Below are 21,345 nucleotides of genomic sequence, written 5' to 3' on the forward strand. Positions count from 1 at the left end.
TAAAATAAATATGTTCGCAGACGATACTCAGCTATTTAATAAGGACGAAGAATCTTTAATAAATTCCTTCAATGTGTTAGAAATATATGAAAAAGCGTCAGGGGCAAAAATCAAAAACAAAGGGCCTGTTTATTGGCAAATCAAAAGGTAAAACACCAAAATTTAAAAAGATACAGTGGATAAAAACTAATAAAAAAAACTTTGGGGGTATATCATGGATATGGTATTGATACGAATGCAATTTGGTTGGAAAAAATAGAAAAAATAATGAACAGCTTGCATGTCTGGAAAACTAGGAACCTTACATTCAAAGGGAAAACTTTGATAATAAAAAATTTAAAAATTCCAGTTATTGGCTATGAAATCGAAATGAGGGGAATACCGGATATATATGCAAAACAATTAAACGATATTGTCTGGTCTTTTATTTGGGATAATAAATTGAATAAAATTGACAGAAATGTGTGCTGCTTAAGCAAGAATGAAGGAGGGATGAATATGACAAATATTTTTAATTTTATAAAAAGTAAACAAATAAAAACAATTTATAAAATCATGCATTCAAAGATAGAAACATGGAATGCTATTGGTAAACACTGGTTACAGAGTAAGGATATGCATTCAAGTCAGGAATATTTCTTATGCACTTGTTCAGATTTATCTCCGATTTCCTTAAATAACATGTCTATTTTTTTTTTATAAAAAAGCACTCATCGCATATAGCGAATTTCAGTCAAAATTCGAGCCAGAGAATCGAGAGGAAATACTTAACCTCTCACTCTTTGGTAATAAACTTATACAATTTCAAGGGAAAAGCCTATATGTGGAATCATTTATTAAAAGTGGTTTATTAAAAATTAAAGACATTTGGAATGATGCGGAAAATTGTTTTGAATATAATGAAATCATTTTTAATAAATTATTAGACAAAAGATGTTGGATATTTGAATATAGTAAAAATAAAATCAGCCATTCCTAAACTGTTTTATCCAATATTGAAAAAAAAACAACTCAGTATTTAATAGCGAAATAAAACTCTCTTATAAATTGAATAATAATTTACTCATAAAAAGAGATACAAATAGTGGTAACCTATGAAGATATCAAGTTAAAGAACATAGAAAAAATATTAAACAAGTCAATAATTCCAAAATGTCAAGAAAAATGGGAAAATATATATGTAAATAACATACAGTGGAAACTAGTTTGGGACAGTATTTCAAAACTGAAAGTTAAAAATAAAATTCAAGAATTCCAATGGAAATACGTGCATAACATATTGTATACTGAAGATAAATTATGTAAAATTGGACTATCCAATGCTGTATGCAACTTGTGTAAAAATCATAAAGAAAATAAACAACACCTCTTTTTCCATTGTACAAAAGTGAAAACAACACTCAAGTTACTAGAAGATATAATTGAAATTGTGCTACAACTAAATGGAACTTTACAAATTGACCAACAAACAATAATATAAGGATACTTGAAGGAACCGCAAACCCAAAGAACCGTTGTCAACATTTTAATATGTATTTATAAATGGGTCATATGGAAAACAAGAAATAAAATTAAATATGAGAATTTAAAAATAACTGACTACAGTATTAAAAATGCATTAAAAAATGAAATGAAATCGAATTTTTTACTATTACAATCACATGATTTGACAAAATTCAAAGAGAAAATAAATCATATGTTTCAAAATTCCTTGTGATTCTAATACCAGTTATAGCGTTATTGGCATTATCTGCTGCCGTGATAAACTATATATACATGTATACACATTTATTAATTCACTATAAAGCACACTAGGTTTTTTTTTTCGGTATTATATGCTGCCATGATAAACTATATATACATGTATTCACACTTTTAAGTCCACTATACGGCACACTATTTTTTGCTATGTTATTTTTCATGTAACTGTAAAACATTATGTTTAAAATATATTCAAAATGAATAAGTCAATAGATCATCAAATGAAAATGTAATGCCAGATTCAAACTATGTATGTGAGGAAAAAATATTCATGTCTTTGTAACATTCATTCATTCTGATGTGTTATTATAATCTAATTTTATTATCACAAAACTCTACATATTGAACTTGTTTTATAAGCTGTAAAACAAAAAAAGACCCGTATTTGAGGGTGACCTGGCCCTAAATACTAGTTGCAGTGAGATTGACATAGACTTCTTTCTTTTTTCCCCACACAATCTCCACTGCAACAAGGGTCATACTTCTATTGGTATTAAATGTATACTTTCTTATTATATATAAAAATGATGCTAATTTGTCTTGAGATATTTATGTAGATGTATGAAAATGAAGCATCAACAATCATATATTAGCATAATGTGAAAAAATTCTGTTCAAATTTTGATATATTACATAAAACTATATCGATCCAGGAAGCTCCTGGCACCCCTGGTGAGGTATTATCAGAGGGCTTCTGCGGAAGTTTTACCTCACTGTTATATTGTATGTTATTGAATAAATAATTGAAAAAAAAAACTATTGATACGTATTGAACATTGAAATCCAAATTTCAAGTTTTTTCAGATATGTGTTGGGGCACTATTGTTCCATAAAATATCTAATTTATATTTTATTCCGGAAGTTCCATGAAATTTTACCGTAAATTTTACATGGCGTATCCAAACAAATATTTCCTTGAAAATGACGTCAAAATGGGGGAGTTTTTTTTCTTCAACATTCTATAAGTTTTGCCCCTGAAAAAAATCGTATAGACCTAGGAAATGCTTAAACGGACTACAGAAATATAATATGCATCCAGAGTACTTGCTTTTTAATGCAAAAATAGATTCAGAGAGAAAAGGAAAGCGCAGTTAATGTCGATTTGTAGTCAAGGTGTGAAAAATCAATCATGTCAAAAAATGACGTTAATTATGTGTTGTACTTATTGAAGTCCAAAAAGCAAAATATGCTGGCAGAATCAAGCGAGGATCTCTCCCACTGTATAAATTCATTTGCAATATTATATGCATTGAAATATGCTGTTCATGACTTTGTAAAGTCATATAAACAAGACTGATTGAAGTCCTTACTCAGCTCCAGGGAATCTCATCAGAATAAATACTATTTTTATAGCATCAGTCCACGAACTTTTTGATATCCTCTCGTAAAAGGCTTTCTAATTTCATTGTCATCTACTTTTCAATAAAAATGAAACCGTAAATTTCCTAACGTTGTAATAATATGGGTCATTTGCAAAATTACTTTGTTAAAAAACAAACTGATTGTACACTCGAGTACTCTGAAGTTGACATTAGGGAGGCTATAAACACTGCACACAAAGATTTCCATTTATTGGGTAGTTTTATGCAGTTGAGTGATCTGTCCGCAGATGTAAAATTCAAAAAAAAAATTATTTATTGTTAATTGCATAATTGCATAATTTATCAAGGATTGATTTAGCATTATAATAGACCAAGTATAAGATTTTTAATTAATCATTTTTATTAATTTTCCCAATGTAAATAATAGGGATGGCAATCGATTACAGAATTGCTAATCGGTTAACCGCAAGACGTTCCGACCGATTAACCGGTTAGTCGAATCAAGATGAACATTTTGACATTTTTTTATATACACAAGAAGCAGTACTAGTGCTAAAAAAGACATTAGAAATTACATTCTGTTAATTATCTTAATCGTAATAATTTTATGTGCATTAGACAATATTTTATTTAAATTTCATTAATACAAGAAAGAATAAAGATAATCATTAATCTTGCCTGAGAAAACAATCGCGGATAATTTTCCAACGCAGATGTTTAAGAAATTTATTCTGCGTTGTAATCATAATCAAAGCTATGTCTGAGCTCTCTATATAAATTTTATTTTCTAATTCAATAGATAACGGCAACATAAAGGCATACTAGTTAAAAGTGCTAAATGGTAACTTTTTTTAATATCATTAAAAAAAACACGCAGGACAGTCGGGGTAACAACATAATGTTTCATAAACAGCAATTAACACTTTAAAAACTGACCAATTACCCCGTAATCTCAGTCAGAAGAGCCATAAATACCTCCAAATTATTTAATTACAAGATATGTAAAAACGCTTAATGGACTTTAATTAGAGGTTTCCCTTCTAAAAATATGAATTTTAATAAAATGTGTTCAAATTTACATATATTTGTATTTTTTTTCCGACTAACCGATTACGGATTTTTTATAACCGATTAGCATCGTTCCGATTAACCGGTTAAGAATTGCCATCCCTAGTAAATAAACAACAGTGATTTCTGCCCACAAATAGTCCATTGTCTTTGAACATTTTTCTTGCACAAATAAGGCACACACTCTATGTTCGAAATGAATGAAAAAGTCTCAATATGCATATCTTTATATGATATATTTTTCTCTGAGCCCCAAAAAACAGTTTCCGTTAGTTTTTAGAGCTTCCTTAAAAAGATGCTCGAGTTTCTGATTAACAATATCTACGTGGTGTTTGGAGAGCATGTCTTCATAAAATTTATTGTTTCCCATGGCAAGTGATTCCCCTTGCTTTGGAGATTCGTGTTTGCTGTGCTCCTATTTGGTATTGTTTAATGAACTTTTGAGCACTAATACTTTATATCTACGGATTTCATTCACTCTGACTAATTGTCAATGTCTCTAATATTTAGCAGGTTGTCTGGCGTGATTTTCAACATAGTTCATAATACATATTTATAAAAGAATATGACTCCACTTCAAAGATAAGGATTCCCTACTGTTGGCCCTTTTAAAATTGGTGATTTAATGTTTTCATTAATAACTGTTTTAACATAACCAGAAACGACGTGTTCATAGGTTAGGATAAACATGATTATGTTTCAGATGTTTGGTATTTAGGCAGCATCGATTCTTTTGTTATTTAAAAGCTTGAAAGCAATAATCGAAGCTTATTTGTAAATTGTGATCTTCAGCCTGAAAGGAAGACCAGAAGTCCTTGATTAGACTTTAGCTCTACTGGTTTAAACTTATAACAAAGGAAGAGAAAAGTAGCTTTAGAAGTTGAAAATTGCGAGAGCAAAACTATAGACTTTAAAAAATATCATTTGTTTATTTTTTTTCTAGGCAAAGATTATTGCTAGCGAATCAAAACTGTAAGAGGATCAGCAAATATTTCAAAAGATTTTTCTATTTTTAATAACCATGGCACCACCTTTCATGGAAATAAAAAAAAGATTAATAGAGAGTATCTTAGTGTGGTCTACTTGTCTGCCAATTATATTTAAATCAGACCAAAAGTGTGTTAGGAATAGCCTTTTTTAAATATTGTTAACAGACGGACAGACAGATGACTATATACGGGCGGACGGGCAGACGACGGACACTCTACTTTCGCATAAGCACTTCGACTTTAAGAGCTAAAATTTAAAGAAGGTGGACATTACAGTAAGTTTATTATTAATTCAAAATAAGAATAAAATTAATTTGAGGGACAAAATTGAATATTAGTTGAAACAAAAAAAAACATTACTCTAATTGATCACAAATTGTCCACTAATTTGATATACAAAATATCCATTAAAAACTGTAACAATTGAATGGAACAACATACTGTAAACTTATTTGATTTAGCTTTGTGTACTTTCTATCGCTTTTAGCGGATACGCTCGCTAGTACACTTGCTAAATGTCTAGCACTTATATACAAATCAGATCATTAACACATGAGCTAAATTAGCAGACTTATATTTATATTCTTATGAAGCAGAATTTATACAAAATCTTTTGCGTGAAAAGAAGAAAACACTTGCTGTGGCCTTCAACTCGACATTTAGATATATCGACGACGTATTGTCAATTAATAATGATAATTTCCATTCCTACGTCGACACGATATATCCTGGTGAGCTTGAGGTTAAAGATACCACAGAGTCCGACACTTCTGCTTCATACTTGGATATTTTACTTAAAAAAGACACTAATGGTAATCTAACAACCAAGCTATATGATAAACGTGATGACTTTAACTTTTCTATCGTCAACTTTCCTTACTTATGCAGCAATATACCTTCATCACCTGCATACGGAGTATTTATATCTCAGTTGATTCGATACGCAAGAGCATGCTCTACGTATGAACAATTTCTTAAACGAGGTAAATTATTGACAAGCAAGTTGATGAAACAAGAATATCAACAGTCTCGTTTAAAGTCATCATTTCGTAAATTCTATGGTCGATACAATGACCTTGTCAGCAAATACAATTTATCATTGAATGAAATGCTGACTGACGTTTTTCATACCAATTGTTAGTCCATTATTTATACACTGAATTGACCACGGATTTTTTCCGGTATTTCCTGATTATGACCACGAGCACACGGCGGGTGTGATCGGTCGGCAGGGGATGCTCACTCCTCCATGGCACCTGATCACACCTCTGATGTTTCGGAGGTCCGTGTTTGCTCTACTCTTATTCTTTATATTTGTTTAATGGACGTTGAGATTGAATACTGTTCGTTATTTCCATATCCTTCTAAATCAAATCAACACAAACATTTTCAAAAAACAATTTCTGCCAAATATTGTACGAGCTACATGTAATGCATTTACAGTATTACATACCATGAGGCATATAAAAACAGTTATATAAAACAGTAGATAATTTAAATATATGCCTGAATATACAATGACACGTTGAAATTCAATTAAAAAACACTTTATAATAGACTAAAAAATATTGCTAGAAAATTGGTATATATGTACCTTAAAGTAAAATAAATGATAAGCATCGTTGTTATTGTTTTTATTATGTGATTTAACGAAAAAATATAATAACAAATCTCGTTATTCTTTTAAAGATTTATTCTATAGAGAATAATACATACCCTTTTCCATATCACATCCTGTATCAGCCCGAGACACCAATATCAGCCAGAGGGCCGAAGGCCCGAGGGCTGATATTGGTCGAGGGCTGATACAGGATGTGATGTGGAAAAGGGTATGTTTTATTATATTTATTACATACTTAGTAATAAAATACAGAACACATTCAGTTGAGAAGAAAGTAAGTAAATAATCATGCATGGCCTTCTTACATACATGTACATAGTCTAATGTCTCATAAGATTTGGTTTTTTTTCTACTTTTATTTCAATGCTCTTGATCCGTCATTTGAAAATATTCGATAGTATTACATGTATTTGTAAATTAAGATTAACCTTATTTTCAAAAAGTTAAAATTAAGTGAATATGAACGCACCAACCATTGTGTACGATAACAAGTACTGTTTTGTGGTTTAATTTACTAAGGGTGTGATATTGACGTCACAGTAGCCGTATCAACCCTGCAGGGCTGATATGGATTTGGAGGGCTGATACGGATATCAGCCCCGCAAATCCATATCAGCCCTGCAGGGTTGATACGGCTATTGTGAGGTCATCCGTATCGCATATGCAAAAAACCTGTATTTATTACTAAGTGTGTAATAAAAAAATATATTTTTTTTCATTTCAAAGATTGTTTTTTTTTAATTTTAAACAAAAACAATATTTTACAATGCATCATATTAACAAAGTAATATACACTATTTCAAGGGAAAACTATAAGAGGCAATAAGGAGACAAAAACATAAAGTGTAACTGAGCATTCACACAGTTTTGCAGCAAATCTTATATCATACAAACTTATTTTTCAACCAAACAATTGTAGCATTACAGCCGTAATTTAAAATATTGAAGTATGAAATCAAATAATGGATCATGATCTTTATAAATATCAAGGATGAACAAGGATTGACAAGTAAAATTTAATGATTGATAAAACAGGCATTCTACCTTAATGACATTTGTGACTAAAATTGTTCCACTTTTGCAGAGTGATTAAAAATAACAGTGCAACTTCACATATTTATTGATGAGTTGAACATATTTATTGATGAGTTGAAAAATTTATATAATTAACAACAACATATATTGAGTGAAAATTGTGAACAATGCAATGCAAACCTTAATGCTTATAAATACATGTATTAACAAATAAAAATTTTAAGACACATGTAAAAGCGAGGGAAGTTAAAACATTGCGTATAATGTCAGTTTTTATGCTCTTATTTTCATACATTTAATGTGCACTATACGGAATTATTTTTTTTTCTAAAGAATGTAAACTCTCATGTTTATTTGATTTACTCAGCATTATCCGCCTCTCAGCACTTTCTAAGTATTCAAACCAATCTTTGAGTTTTCAAAACTTATTTGATAGTCACAGTGCCCTCTTTAGAGCCGACACACACTTTCAGTGTAACATAGGCATCAAAGTTAAACCACCATAATTATAACCTTGTCCAGAGTCACCATTCTCTCTTTTACCGAATCTTCTATTCTTCAGTAGACATAACACGTGCAAGCACACAAGCAACGATTTCAAAAAAATAGCGCTTATCCTAAACTTACGGAACATTCGTCTTGTTTAACCTTTAACAGACGGACCATTTTAGAATAGCACACAATCGTACTCGCTGAACCTTACCCTTACAATAACATCAACCCAAACATCCAGGAAAATAATGCCCTTCTATAAAATCACTTTTCAAAAAACTATGTCCACTAATCATTCTAAACAAAGGATGTTACAGATCAAATGCAAAATTTTAATCATAGATAAAAGTTTTAATTCTATTTAAACGATTTCCTCTGTATGTATAATTACTATACATGAGTGCTAGCAGATTTTATCACAATCGTATTTATCCACCATTAGATTTGCATTAAGGGGTCTTGTAAATGATAATAAACCCCAATCTGTAGCAGTTCCTTCAAATATCAAACCTCTAGGAAATATTCATAACATCTCATCCTCATTCAATGTTACCAGTGGAGTGTAAGTATCTGACAAACCTTACTGTTTGATATCAGTCTGCTCCTGTAGCAGCTACTTTAATGTCCACCCGACATGATGCTGTCAGTGGTATATGACACCCATTCAGTTCATTGAGACAAAATCATATCCCTAGAAGCTCCTTCACTACACTCGTCCAACACAAATATATCATCCATTATACGCTACCGTAAGTGGAGTATTAATGTTATTCTTTAAATTGATATCAGCTCAGACTTCTATACTCTCTTCCACTATACTCATATTTCAACTATTATATGCTGCTATCAAGTGGTGCACTATATTCCTTGTTGATTGATATCTGGTCAGGCTTCTAGTAGCTCTTTCACAACACTCGTATATCCCCTCCCACGTCCTGCTTCCAGTGGTGTATCAAACCCACCTTGTGGATTAATATCGGCTCCGGCGTCTATTAGCTCTTTCACTACACTTCTGTGTCCTACCTTATATGCTGCTGTCAGTGGTGTATGAAACTTACCTTGTTGATTGATATCAGCTCCGGCTTCTATAAGCTCCTTCACTACACTCATATGTCCACCTTCACATGCTGCTATCAACGGTGTATTAAAAATGCATTAAAAAATGAAATGAAATCGAATTTTTTACTATTACAATCACATGATTTGACAAAATTCAAAGAGAAAATAAATCATATGTTTCAAAATTCCTTGTGATTCTAATACCAGTTATAGCGTTATTGGCATTATCTGCTGCCGTGATAAACTATATATACATGTATACACATTTATTAATTCACTATAAAGCACACTAGGTTTTTTTTTTCGGTATTATATGCTGCCATGATAAACTATATATACATGTATTCACACTTTTAAGTCCACTATACGGCACACTATTTTTTGCTATGTTATTTTTCATGTAACTGTAAAACATTATGTTTAAAATATATTCAAAATGAATAAGTCAATAGATCATCAAATGAAAATGTAATGCCAGATTCAAACTATGTATGTGAGGAAAAAATATTCATGTCTTTGTAACATTCATTCATTCTGATGTGTTATTATAATCTAATTTTATTATCACAAAACTCTACATATTGAACTTGTTTTATAAGCTGTAAAACAAAAAAAGACCCGTATTTGAGGGTGACCTGGCCCTAAATACTAGTTGCAGTGAGATTGACATAGACTTCTTTCTTTTTTCCCCACACAATCTCCACTGCAACAAGGGTCATACTTCTATTGGTATTAAATGTATACTTTCTTATCATATATAAAAATGATGCTAATTTGTCTTGAGATATTTATGTAGATGTATGAAAATGAAGCATCAACAATCATATATTAGCATAATGTGAAAAAATTCTGTTCAAATTTTGATATATTACATAAAACTATATCGATCCAGGAAGCTCCTGGCACCCCTGGTGAGGTATTATCAGAGGGCTTCTGCGGAAGTTTTACCTCACTGTTATATTGTATGTTATTGAATAAATAATAGGAAATATTCATAACATCTCATCCTCATTCAATGTTACCAGTGGAGTGTAAGTATCTGACAAACCTTACTGTTTGATATCAGTCTGCTCCTGTAGCAGCTACTTTAATGTCCACCCGACATGATGCTGTCAGTGGTATATGACACCCATTCAGTTCATTGAGACAAAATCATATCCCTAGAAGCTCCTTCACTACACTCGTCCAACACAAATATATCATCCATTATACGCTACCGTAAGTGGAGTATTAATGTTATTCTTTAAATTGATATCAGCTCAGACTTCTATACTCTCTTCCACTATACTCATATTTCAACTATTATATGCTGCTATCAAGTGGTGCACTATATTCCTTGTTGATTGATATCTGGTCAGGCTTCTAGTAGCTCTTTCACAACACTCGTATATCCCCTCCCACGTCCTGCTTCCAGTGGTGTATCAAACCCACCTTGTGGATTAATATCGGCTCCGGCGTCTATTAGCTCTTTCACTACACTTCTGTGTCCTACCTTATATGCTGCTGTCAGTGGTGTATGAAACTTACCTTGTTGATTGATATCAGCTCCGGCTTCTATAAGCTCCTTCACTACACTCATATGTCCACCTTCACATGCTGCTATCAACGGTGTATCATAGTTACCTTGTAGATTGATATCAGCTCCGGCTTCAATAAGCTCCTTCACTACACTCATATGTCCACCCTTACATGCTGCTGTAAGAGGTGTATCAAACTCACCTTGTTGATTGATATCAGCCCCAGCTTCTATAAGCTCCTTCACTAAACTCATATGTCCACCCCCACATGCTGCTGTCAGTGGGGTATAAAACTCACCTTGTTGATTGATATCAACTCCAGCTTTTATAAACTCCTTCACTAAACTCTTATGTCCACCCTTACATGCTGCTGTTAGTGGTGTATGAAACCGACTTTGTAGATTGATATCAGCTCCAGCGTCTATTAGCTCTTTCACTACACTCCTGTTTCCACCCTCATATGCTGCTGTCAGTGGTGTATGAAACGTACCTTGTTGATTGATATCAGCTCCGGCTTCAATAAGCTCCTTCACTACACACTTATGTCCACCTTCACATGCTGCTGTTAGTGGTGTATGAAACCCACCTTGTAGATTGATATCAGCTCCGGCTTTTATAAACTCCTTCAATATATTCATGTGTCCATCCTTACATGCTGCTGTCAGTGGTGTATGAAACTTACCTTGTTGATTGATATCAGCTCCGGTTTCTATAAGCTCCTTCACTACACTCATATGTCCACCCTCACATGCTGCTGTCAGTGGTGTATCATAGTTACCTTGTAGATTGATATCAGCTCCGGCTTCTATAAGCTCCTTCACTACACTCAAATGTCCACCTCTACATGCTACTGTTAGTGGAGTATGAAAATCACATTGTAGATTAATATCAGCTCCGGCTCCTATAAGCTCCTTTACTACACTCATATGTTCACCTTCAAATGCTGCTGTAAGTGGTGAATGAAACTTACCTTGTTGATTGATATCAGCTCCGGCTTCTATAAGCTCCTTCACTAAACTCATATGTCCACCTTCACATGCTGCTGTTAGTGGTGTATGAAACCCACCTTGTTGATTGATATCAGCTCCGGCTTCTATAAGCTCCTTTACTAAACTCATATGTCCATCTTCACATGCTGCTGTCAGTGGTGTATGAAACGCATCTTGTTGATTGATATCAGCTCCGGCTTCAATAATCTCCTTCACTATACTCATATGTCCACCTCCACATGCTGCTGTCAGTGGTGTATGAAACTTACCTTGTTGATTGATATCAGCTCCAGCTTCTATAAGCTCCTTCACTACACTCATATGTCCACCTTCACATGCAGCTGTAAGTGGTGTATCAAACATACCTTGTTGATTGATATCAGCTCCGGCTTCTATAAGCTCCTTCATTATACTCTTATGTCCACCCCTACATGCTGCTGTCAGTGGTGTATGAAACCCACCTTGTAGATTGATATCAGCTCCGGCTTCAATAAGCTCCTTCACTAAACTCATATGGCCACCCTCACATACTGCTGTCAGTGATGTATGAACCCCACTTTGTGGATTGATATCAGCTTCGGCTTCTATAAGCTCATTCACTACACTCCTGTGTCCACCCTTATATGCTGCTGTCAGTGGTGTATGAAACTTACCTTGTTGATTGATATCAGCTCCGGCTTTTATAAGCTCCTTCACTACACTCATATGTCCACCCTCACATGCTGCTGTTAATGGTGTATCAAACTCACCTTGTAGATTGATATCAGCTCCGGCTTAAATAAGCTCTTTCACTACACTCATATGTCCACCCTTACATGCTGCTGTCAATGGTGTATCATCAAACAAATATTTGGTTTTTTTGTTTGTCATTTTTATATCGACAAACTTGATTAAAATATTTACAGTTTCCAAATCACCACTGTAACAACTCAATACAAATAAGCGGTCATGTTCAAAATTGGACCGACTATTTTCCTGTTTTTGATTTGTTGTATCACATATGGAGTTAAATAAAGATAATTTGACTGTTGCAATATATTTTTCAGTGTTATTTTCTCCTTTTTTTGTTTCATATATTAACCTTGGGCTAAAGGAATTCCAAAATAGTTCAATCTTTGTTTCGTTGTGTAATTCAATTTGTTTCAAAATATATTTTAGGATCTGATTGTGTCCGTAGTAAACTACCCAACTGATAACCCTCACACTGTAATTTATTTCTCTATTATCAATCCTCTCATTCACCAGCACCGCCTGTCTGCTCCATTCTCTGCTCCTCTCATCCAACCTCTCAATCTTCTCCCTCACACGCTTTCCTTTACTCACAACCTTAGATGCATCTTTCTGTTCTGACAAGAATAAAGCCTTTAACTCAGTGTAGGACTTTGTCTCTAACACCCCAATAAAAGCCTGACACACCTTCGGATGTTTCAAAATATTATTCATAAAAACATCATACAGCTCCATATTCTCTATATCTCTGTAAAAACGCTCTGCTAACATTGGATATTGATCCTCTTTTAACGTAAGAACGAGATCAAACAAATCCTGGCTTCTTTTACTACTTATTGATTCATGCTCCTCACCAATAAACACTTCATTTACAACTTGTTTAAATTCAACCTCCGACTCTCCTTCACATTCTTGTACTTTCACATTATTAGCAATGAAACCACAGATAATATATTGCAAAAGAAGATCTGGAAACTGAGAACCAAAATGATATGAAAGAATTTCAAATACAGAGTCATGAATAATAGTGTACTCAGTACCACAGAGTTTTGTGTAAGTCCCATCCATAGCTGCCAATGCTTTTACAAATCTAAATGCATCAGTGTTACTTTCAACTTCACAATATTCTAATACTTTTGATTTCATCTCCAAGAAAACAACGTTTCCAGTGCTGTTCAATATTTCTTTTGATAGTTTATTGTCATTTAACATGCACAAGACCAATGTAGCATAGCATAAACTATTTTGCACTTGCATTTTATCAAATTCTTCTAATATACATTCAGCTGGACGGGTAAAAAACCTTTCAACATTCTTTCTAAATTTCTTCACTTTTGAATATAGTTTACACAACAGAGGAAATAAACCCAATGTTTCTGCCAGTAATATAGGGGACAACAAATCTCTATCCAAGTCGTGTTTCTCCAGGATCGCTTTCTTATCTTCATCGTTCAATGCATTTTTGCAGCTATGCATCTTAATTGTGTTTTTTTCATGTGAGAAAAATGATTTGTAACATTCATTAAAAACTGCTTCCCTACATGACATTAATATCTTTGTATTTCTATTGGAAGGATTTGAAATTCTTTTTTCATAGTCTATCAATGACTCTAACTTTTGTTTTTGCAGACCTAAAACACCTACCACATCATCAATGACAAAAACCTGTGGATGACGCGAGTCAGAATAATCTTCAATCTTCCCGATATCTGTAATCGGTACAACCTCGTATCCTTCTCTCTGGAGCATCAGGGCTAAGTGATGAATAGTCGCCGATTTTCCTGATCCTGGGACACCAACAAATGTCATGTAAGATTGCTTTCTGACTTGATCCAACATTGCAGAAAAACTGTGGCTTTCACTGTAAACCCCATCTTCCTCTTTCCATCGTGTGAGATCTTTTTCAAAAATGTCTATAATGAATTGATATAGCGAGTTATTTTATAATTTTTTCAACTTGTCAATAATGTAATTACCTGGCTTACATAGTAATAAAACGTTTAACACAGAAAAAATAAGCAAATGCCTAACAAAGTATGGTGTACATGATACTACATGCTTGTGGTTATTTTAAGAAAGATAAATTTGCAGGATCGAATTTGAAGAAATGCTGTAATTTATGGATTTCTGAAGAATTTAAAAAGTTTAAAGAAGTATATAAGGTAAGGGCCATTTAAGGCCCCCACTCAGAAAATGTTTATCTTTACTATGGAGAGGGATAAGGCAAGGATGTTACTAAAAATATATAATTAAATTTAATCTGGCGTTCCGTTGCCATGGAAACCGTCGTCAAAATCATACACCTTCAGACCTCTAAATCTGACATCTAATGCCATCTATTTTTATTTAACCGATCTTTAATCTTGATACCAACTATATTGTCTAAAGATAATGATAGTATGTATACTTTGGGATATGTCAAAGTGACTATTTTACTAAGAAAATATATTTTAAATTTAATAGTTATTCCGTTACCATGGAAACTGTATTCAAACTTATTCCTTTTTATCTGAAATTACGGCTTTATTGACAATTAAGAAATCTGTGATTTTGGTAGCATATATTAAATATTAAAAATCTGTTTTTAGCATATAGGTCACAGTCAAGTTCACAAGGTCTTTGACCTTAGTGTCATTTGAAAACACTTAACTAGTGAAGTATGCATACCAAATATAAAGTCTATCTCCTATGGTTCAAAAGTTGGAGCGAAAGTTCGAAAAATTTTTTTTAGCATTTAGGTCACAGTCAAGGTCACAATGTCATTGACCTTGGTGTCAGTTGAAAGTGTTTAATAATTAGTGGAGTATGCATTCTAAATATGAAGTCTCTATCTCGAATGGTTCAAAAGTAATTGCAAAGGTTAAAGTTGACAAATGACAGACAAACAGTAAAAACAGACAGAAAAACAGCTAAACACACAAACAGACAGACAGGACAAAACTAATATACGCCCATAATAAATTCAGACGCATAAATATTTAACATTTTAACAAATACTTGGTATTGAGGGACGTAGTTGTTGACAGGAATCAACTTTTCTCTCTTACAAAAAGTCTGTCCGTTAATGCAGTCCTTTCCGATAATAACCTTGTAACTTAGAAAAACTAGAAGTTTATATTCTAGTACATGTATACATTATGATTTATGATTTGATTAAATCTCTAATTCAAAGTCTTGTCTAAAATTGTTATACCATAATTATTTATAAAATTCAAATCACTGGCAGATGAAAATATGAAAAATGCTATTAATTGGATTTTATCATTTATCATTTTACGGAGGAATTCACAAAAAAAAAACATCTGTATCATTCAGCATGATTTTTCAATATGAACATTAAAATTTTGCATAGCATGATCATATTTGAAGTGCAGAAATAAGTAGTGAAACAACATATAAACGAAGGCTTTTATGCATAAAATTATAACACAAGCCAATCCATTGATCATCTTCATGAATTCGAAAAATCTGACAGTTATTCCTTATATTTACATGCTTTAATTCCGCCAATCCACGGGCTCCAAGCCTGCTTCTCTCTAGGTGTTGTCCCGCCCTGCACGTGGTTTTTTTTGGAACCGCGCCAAAACATTCATGAGGAAATCAATTACATTTACAATTGGTAATTTTATCTCGGACAAAGACATTGGAAATGTAAATATTTAGGCCTATTTATTTTTTTTATTTTGTACATATAAATTATGCAATAAAATTAAATCATAGGAATATTAATATTATTTTTGTTGTCTAGTTGTACTAAATATTTATAGAAAAAAAAACATTATTATTATTTTTTTTTTTGGTTTTATTGAAATTACCAATGCCCCGAACTTCTTAGGATAACGTTGAATTTATTACACGTCTGGGTGGCCGTACATTTGTTGCCTTGTAAACAGGTAAACAATGAACGATACGGGAAGAAATGACAAGAAGTAGATATAGAAATATGAACACACACAATGAACGTATTTTAACATGATCAAATAATTTTATAAAATGTATACTGTGTATATATTTCTTCTGTGAACTGATTTAATGTACAGTCGAGCGATTCGAAGGTCAAACTCGATCATCGTGTTTCTTGAGATCCACACCCGCACATTCACACATCAACAGATCAATGTTGATACCCATAAAATATATTCTTTAATCACAAATATGTTTCAGAAAAAGATATTTCTAGAACTTTACGTTGGAAAATATACATGAAGCAATCGATAGATGATGCTACCTTCGATAAAAAAAAAAATTCAACACATGTCAACAACGTCGTCGTCATTCTCCGTACATGCTTGTGACGTCATGCGAGTCAGAAAGTGCTATTTTTCTCAAGGGTTTTTAATTTTTTAAGTGTGAGCGACTTTATGAACAAGATTGATTTTTTAAATGAAGACTTTTTTTGAAAATATCTTTTACGTGTGTAAATATCTTTCTTGTTCAAGGCGTCGCACATACCTAAAATCGCCGATAACGATGCTAAAAATGCCATTTTTAGGCGTTTTTTTGTAAACTTAGTCACTTTAAACCTTCAATTCTCTTCATATTACTTAAATCAACATATCAATTTAACTATAAAAGAAAAGTATAAATTCTAATCTTTCAAAAAATATCAATATCATTGAGGTTTACTGGCGTTTAAATTGTAACAAAAACGGGGGCCAAACTATTATAGAAACCCTATATAGTTCTTTGAAAATCAATTATAATTCAACCATCGATTACATATCACCTAAATTCATAAAACTTTTTAATTTCAATTGAAAAGCCAATTTACATGTTGAAAATATCCATGTTTTCATTTTCACCTGCTTTCATCTAAATTACATCTTTAAAGAATTTTTCGATCTGAATTATGATATATTTGTTTAAAAATGTAACCTTATTGTGAATCCATTGATGTATAATTCATAACATGAATAAAATAATTTGAAGTCACAAATTTTAAACTTTAAAATCTGAAATGCATTCCTCCTACAGTTTAAAAAGGCTTGGTATTGATTCTATATTAGGAAAATAGATTGTTTTGAAAGCAAAACAAAAAGTTATCAGTATTCATTTAACAAAATGAGGTAAATAAGGACCACTTCAAAATTAACAATTTTTAATAAAAATTCTTGCATCAAAATTATTTTTTCTTGAATTTTCAAGAATGTTAATAAATACATAATTTTGGTACATTTTTTAATATCTAAACTTTTCAATTCAGTGACAAATTATGGTCGTTTGTTGTTTAACGTATTTCTTTTGAATTTTTCACTCATTTCGTGACGCATCCACTTGTCGGTGGATTGCTGCAAATTAAAACTTATATACTCGGCACCAGGGCCATTTAAGCAGTGAGGAATCTTTATCGAGCGGTTGAAAAAGTCTCATCAGACAATTCTCTATGTCCCGTGGTGGATTTGAACCCAGGACATAAGGATCAGCTTTTTACGCCGTGACTCTACAGCAGACACTCTAACCACTGAGTCATGCGGGCGACTGAGACTAATAATGTTAATCATCAAGAAAAAAATTAATTCTTTTACTAATACAAAAGCAAAAAATGTAGATTTTATAATTTCTTATTTCTTGCACAATTCTGAAGGAAAGAAATATATAATTCATTCTGATTATGTATTTCAGAACGTTTATTTCCACCATGGAAATATAAACACTAATGTATTTACAGTTCAATCCACTTTTTAAAATCACTAAGGTTTTCTCACAAATTAAGGTCACATTGTTATAATGCAACATTGTGTTATGTAACAACAAAAAATATTTCAGAAATTATTTATAACTTAATTTTGATTATATCCTGTTACTTTAAACATAGTAGGATGTTTATACACTCATCAATGATATTTTATGAGAGTTTCCGAATGTTTTTTTTTTCATGGTATCTAATCAAATGCAACCATCTTTGTATTTGTTCATGTTAAAGCATAGTTTTCCCTTGTCTTAATAGAAAAACAATGCAAACATGTACATTCTATTTTCTGTACATCCTTTTACATGATTTCTTTACGCAGTTTTGTCTTTTTTTGGCGCTGCATTTCGACAAAACCAAGGCAAGTATGGAAAATGTGCAAAATATCTGCAAGAAGTCAATTTGAACATTTCAACCAAATAGTATCAAAAAGTTCTTTTAATTAATTTATAAGTACCTATGATAGAATCATACACATTTAACATAATACAATTTATAAAAAAAAAATTCACAAACATTGACTTTTAGAACTTAAAATAATGATTGTAGAGACTATGCACCTTTAAAATAAAATTTTGGATGATATAACGGTTGTGTCGCATACTGAAACTCGATAATTTTAAGTTTTATTGCAAGAAAAATGTTACTTTAATTTGTGAAAGAAAAATGTGAGTTTAAAAAGTGTGTTACGCCGTACAGTATAAAGTTTTAAGTGAAAAGGGTCATGGTTAATGAATTTTTTGTTTTAATTTCACCAACATACCTCTAACGTTCGGAGGGATTACAGACTTTGGTGTTTTGATTTTATCTGAAAAAAAAAACAAAAATAAGAATTTATGGACAGCATTTTTATGAAAATTACTTTTTTTATTTATTTTATTTTAAAAGTTATATTATAACAGGTTTGGGGCTAAATTGTGTCACTGGTCCAACAAAATACATGTTGCCATTGAACCAAATTCAATAAATATACAGGGACAATTACAAATGCGTATCTCCTATATGTATTTTGTAGGGGTCGGAGGAGGTACTGTAGAGGCAGAAATATTTGTGGGGATACAATTTCGTTTATTTCGTCCTTAACAATCACCACACGAATTTTTTATAGGACTATATTTTGCATTTGTTTAATTTCGAAACAAGGACATTTGATATACACGAAATATTTGTAGATGACAAATAAATGAAATTTTATGCCCACAAAAATTTATGAAATTTTAATCTTAAGCATAGGACTGAGAGTTTCCACATACTTCACTCCAATTAAATTGCAGCAGATGGATCTAATACATCACTCATAACATCTCTCTATAAAGTACGAAAATGTGAGCGTGGAACTTTTTTCCAGATTTGTCTTCTTATTACAAACATTTTTTTTTCAAGAATACGATAAAATTCAGAATGCCACTACCCCAAAGCCGATGTGAGCAGACCCGAGCGAATGGAATGATATCTTATGCTCAACCTCTTTAGTACCGCAAAACAACTATCACTCCTCCATGACACCTGATCCCATCTCTGATGTCTTAGAGGACATCGGATGCTCTTCTCCTATTTTGTACTTTTTGATTGACTTTTGGTCTAGAATACTATACAATTATTGTTGATTTTTAGGTCAATACAATGATTTAGCCATTTGAGGAGTTCAGTATTCACCGAGCCCAAAGAGCGATGTGAATATTGTACTTCAAAAATGGTTAAATCATTGCATTGACCAAAAAAATAGAAATAAGTGTTTTATTAAATGATTCATTGATAAAATGATAAAGCTCATTACTTGTTTGAATTTAATTGAGTCCAAGCCAAATACAAGAGAGAAGCAGAATTAAAATATAAATAAACCTTACCAATCGTATCAGTTTGAAATGTTTTTATCAATTGTAATTGCCATGAAAAAAAATATATGTCAGTCTGTTTTACAAAATTGATTTTGAAAGGAAGGAGTATTAGCAGGGAAAATGACTGCCAAAAGGTTAATATTGTTGTTCAGTAAAAAAGTTGGAGAGGTGGGGGTTAGTCCCTGCATCCCCTCTTACCACCCGCACCTGAAAATGTGTAGCCGTTTATGTTTTGTTCACGTGAAAACAAGTCATAGTCGTTTAAAAAGCTTTACAAAACAATTTGTTTTAATTTGAAATTTACCCGACTATTTTTAGATCAATGTAAAGAAAATAAATCCTTGGAACTTCACGTGCAGGTCAATACAACGTAGTTTTCTAACATTATTTGATCTCAGCCACTAAGAGAGATAGAAATTATTCAGTCATATAATAATGTTCGTTATCTCTATATGTTTCATCAGTTGCTTTAATACCCAAACCAATTTATTGGTTTTTTTATCATACACAAGAAAGATGACTTTGACAAATTAGCTTAAAAAATATAAATATATTCAAGTTCAAATTGGAAGTATTAAAGTCTATATGAAAATTATCAAATGTCAACCAAACCTGAGTTATATGGTTTAATTATCAAAGATTCAAATTTTGACATCATTAGAATTAAAAATAAATTTGATTTGAAAGATATTTCTATTCAAAGCATGTCAAAAAATCTTAAGTTTTACCTCTGAAAATGGAATCCATCTTTTCTTTAATATAAATGTACTTACCAAAGATTTTTAGCATTTTATTGTGATTTTCAATTCTGTCTATCTCACTCTCTTCTAATTTTCCTGGAAGAAAAAAAATTAAGCCAGCATTAATTGCAGAAACATATACAAATAGTGTTTTATAAAAGATTTATTCATAACTTTAATGACAGAATTCTTCGTGTTAATTACGTTTCAGGCCTTGGACTATTTTCCTAGTTTCTGCATCTTCTTCAGCCTGTTTCCTCAGTTGTTCTATGTAATGGCAGTCACGGATAGGGTCCATTGTCTCATGTCTCAAAAAATCCACCTCTTTTTCAAACTGGTTCCCGTTATTAAGGAAAGAATCAACATCCACAACTGCTGATCTTACAGTGGACCAGATTGAGTTGAAATCAACATTGGCGAGGACAGGACTAGAAGAATGAACACACTGATTTCTGGCAATGCGGATTCTCTCAATGTTAGCAGAGAGAGATCGATC

At 32.1% G+C, this 21,345-nt stretch overlaps 2 protein-coding genes across 2 annotated transcripts; both read right to left on the reverse strand.

The window, feature by feature from the left end:
- Positions 1 to 10,701: 10,701 nt before the first annotated feature.
- Positions 10,702 to 12,366, reverse strand: LOC134248138 (ankyrin repeat domain-containing protein 17-like). Its single transcript, XM_062730550.1, has 4 exons — positions 12,219 to 12,366; positions 11,613 to 12,098; positions 11,163 to 11,522; positions 10,702 to 10,850 (listed from the first exon to the last, which is right to left on the reverse strand). The coding sequence occupies exons 1-4, from the start codon at positions 12,364 to 12,366 to the stop codon at positions 10,702 to 10,704; spliced, it is 1,143 nt and encodes a 380-aa protein (XP_062586534.1).
- LOC134248137 (uncharacterized) lies at positions 11,834 to 21,338 on the reverse strand. The gene is made up of 4 exons (XM_062730548.1): positions 21,054 to 21,338; positions 20,883 to 20,945; positions 19,035 to 19,079; positions 11,834 to 14,495 (listed from the first exon to the last, which is right to left on the reverse strand). Exons 1-4 carry the CDS (start codon positions 21,145 to 21,147, stop codon positions 12,628 to 12,630), a joined length of 2,070 nt encoding a protein of 689 aa, XP_062586532.1. The 5' UTR covers positions 21,148 to 21,338; the 3' UTR covers positions 11,834 to 12,627.
- Between the last annotated feature and the right edge of the window lie 7 nt (positions 21,339 to 21,345).

The sequence above is a fragment of the Saccostrea cucullata genome, unplaced genomic scaffold (genome assembly GCF_032062105.1).
Source record: "Saccostrea cucullata isolate Sc308-1 unplaced genomic scaffold, CSIRO_AGI_Scuc_v1 ctg2811, whole genome shotgun sequence".
In the NCBI taxonomy this organism is placed as follows: domain Eukaryota; kingdom Metazoa; phylum Mollusca; class Bivalvia; order Ostreida; family Ostreidae; genus Saccostrea; species Saccostrea cuccullata.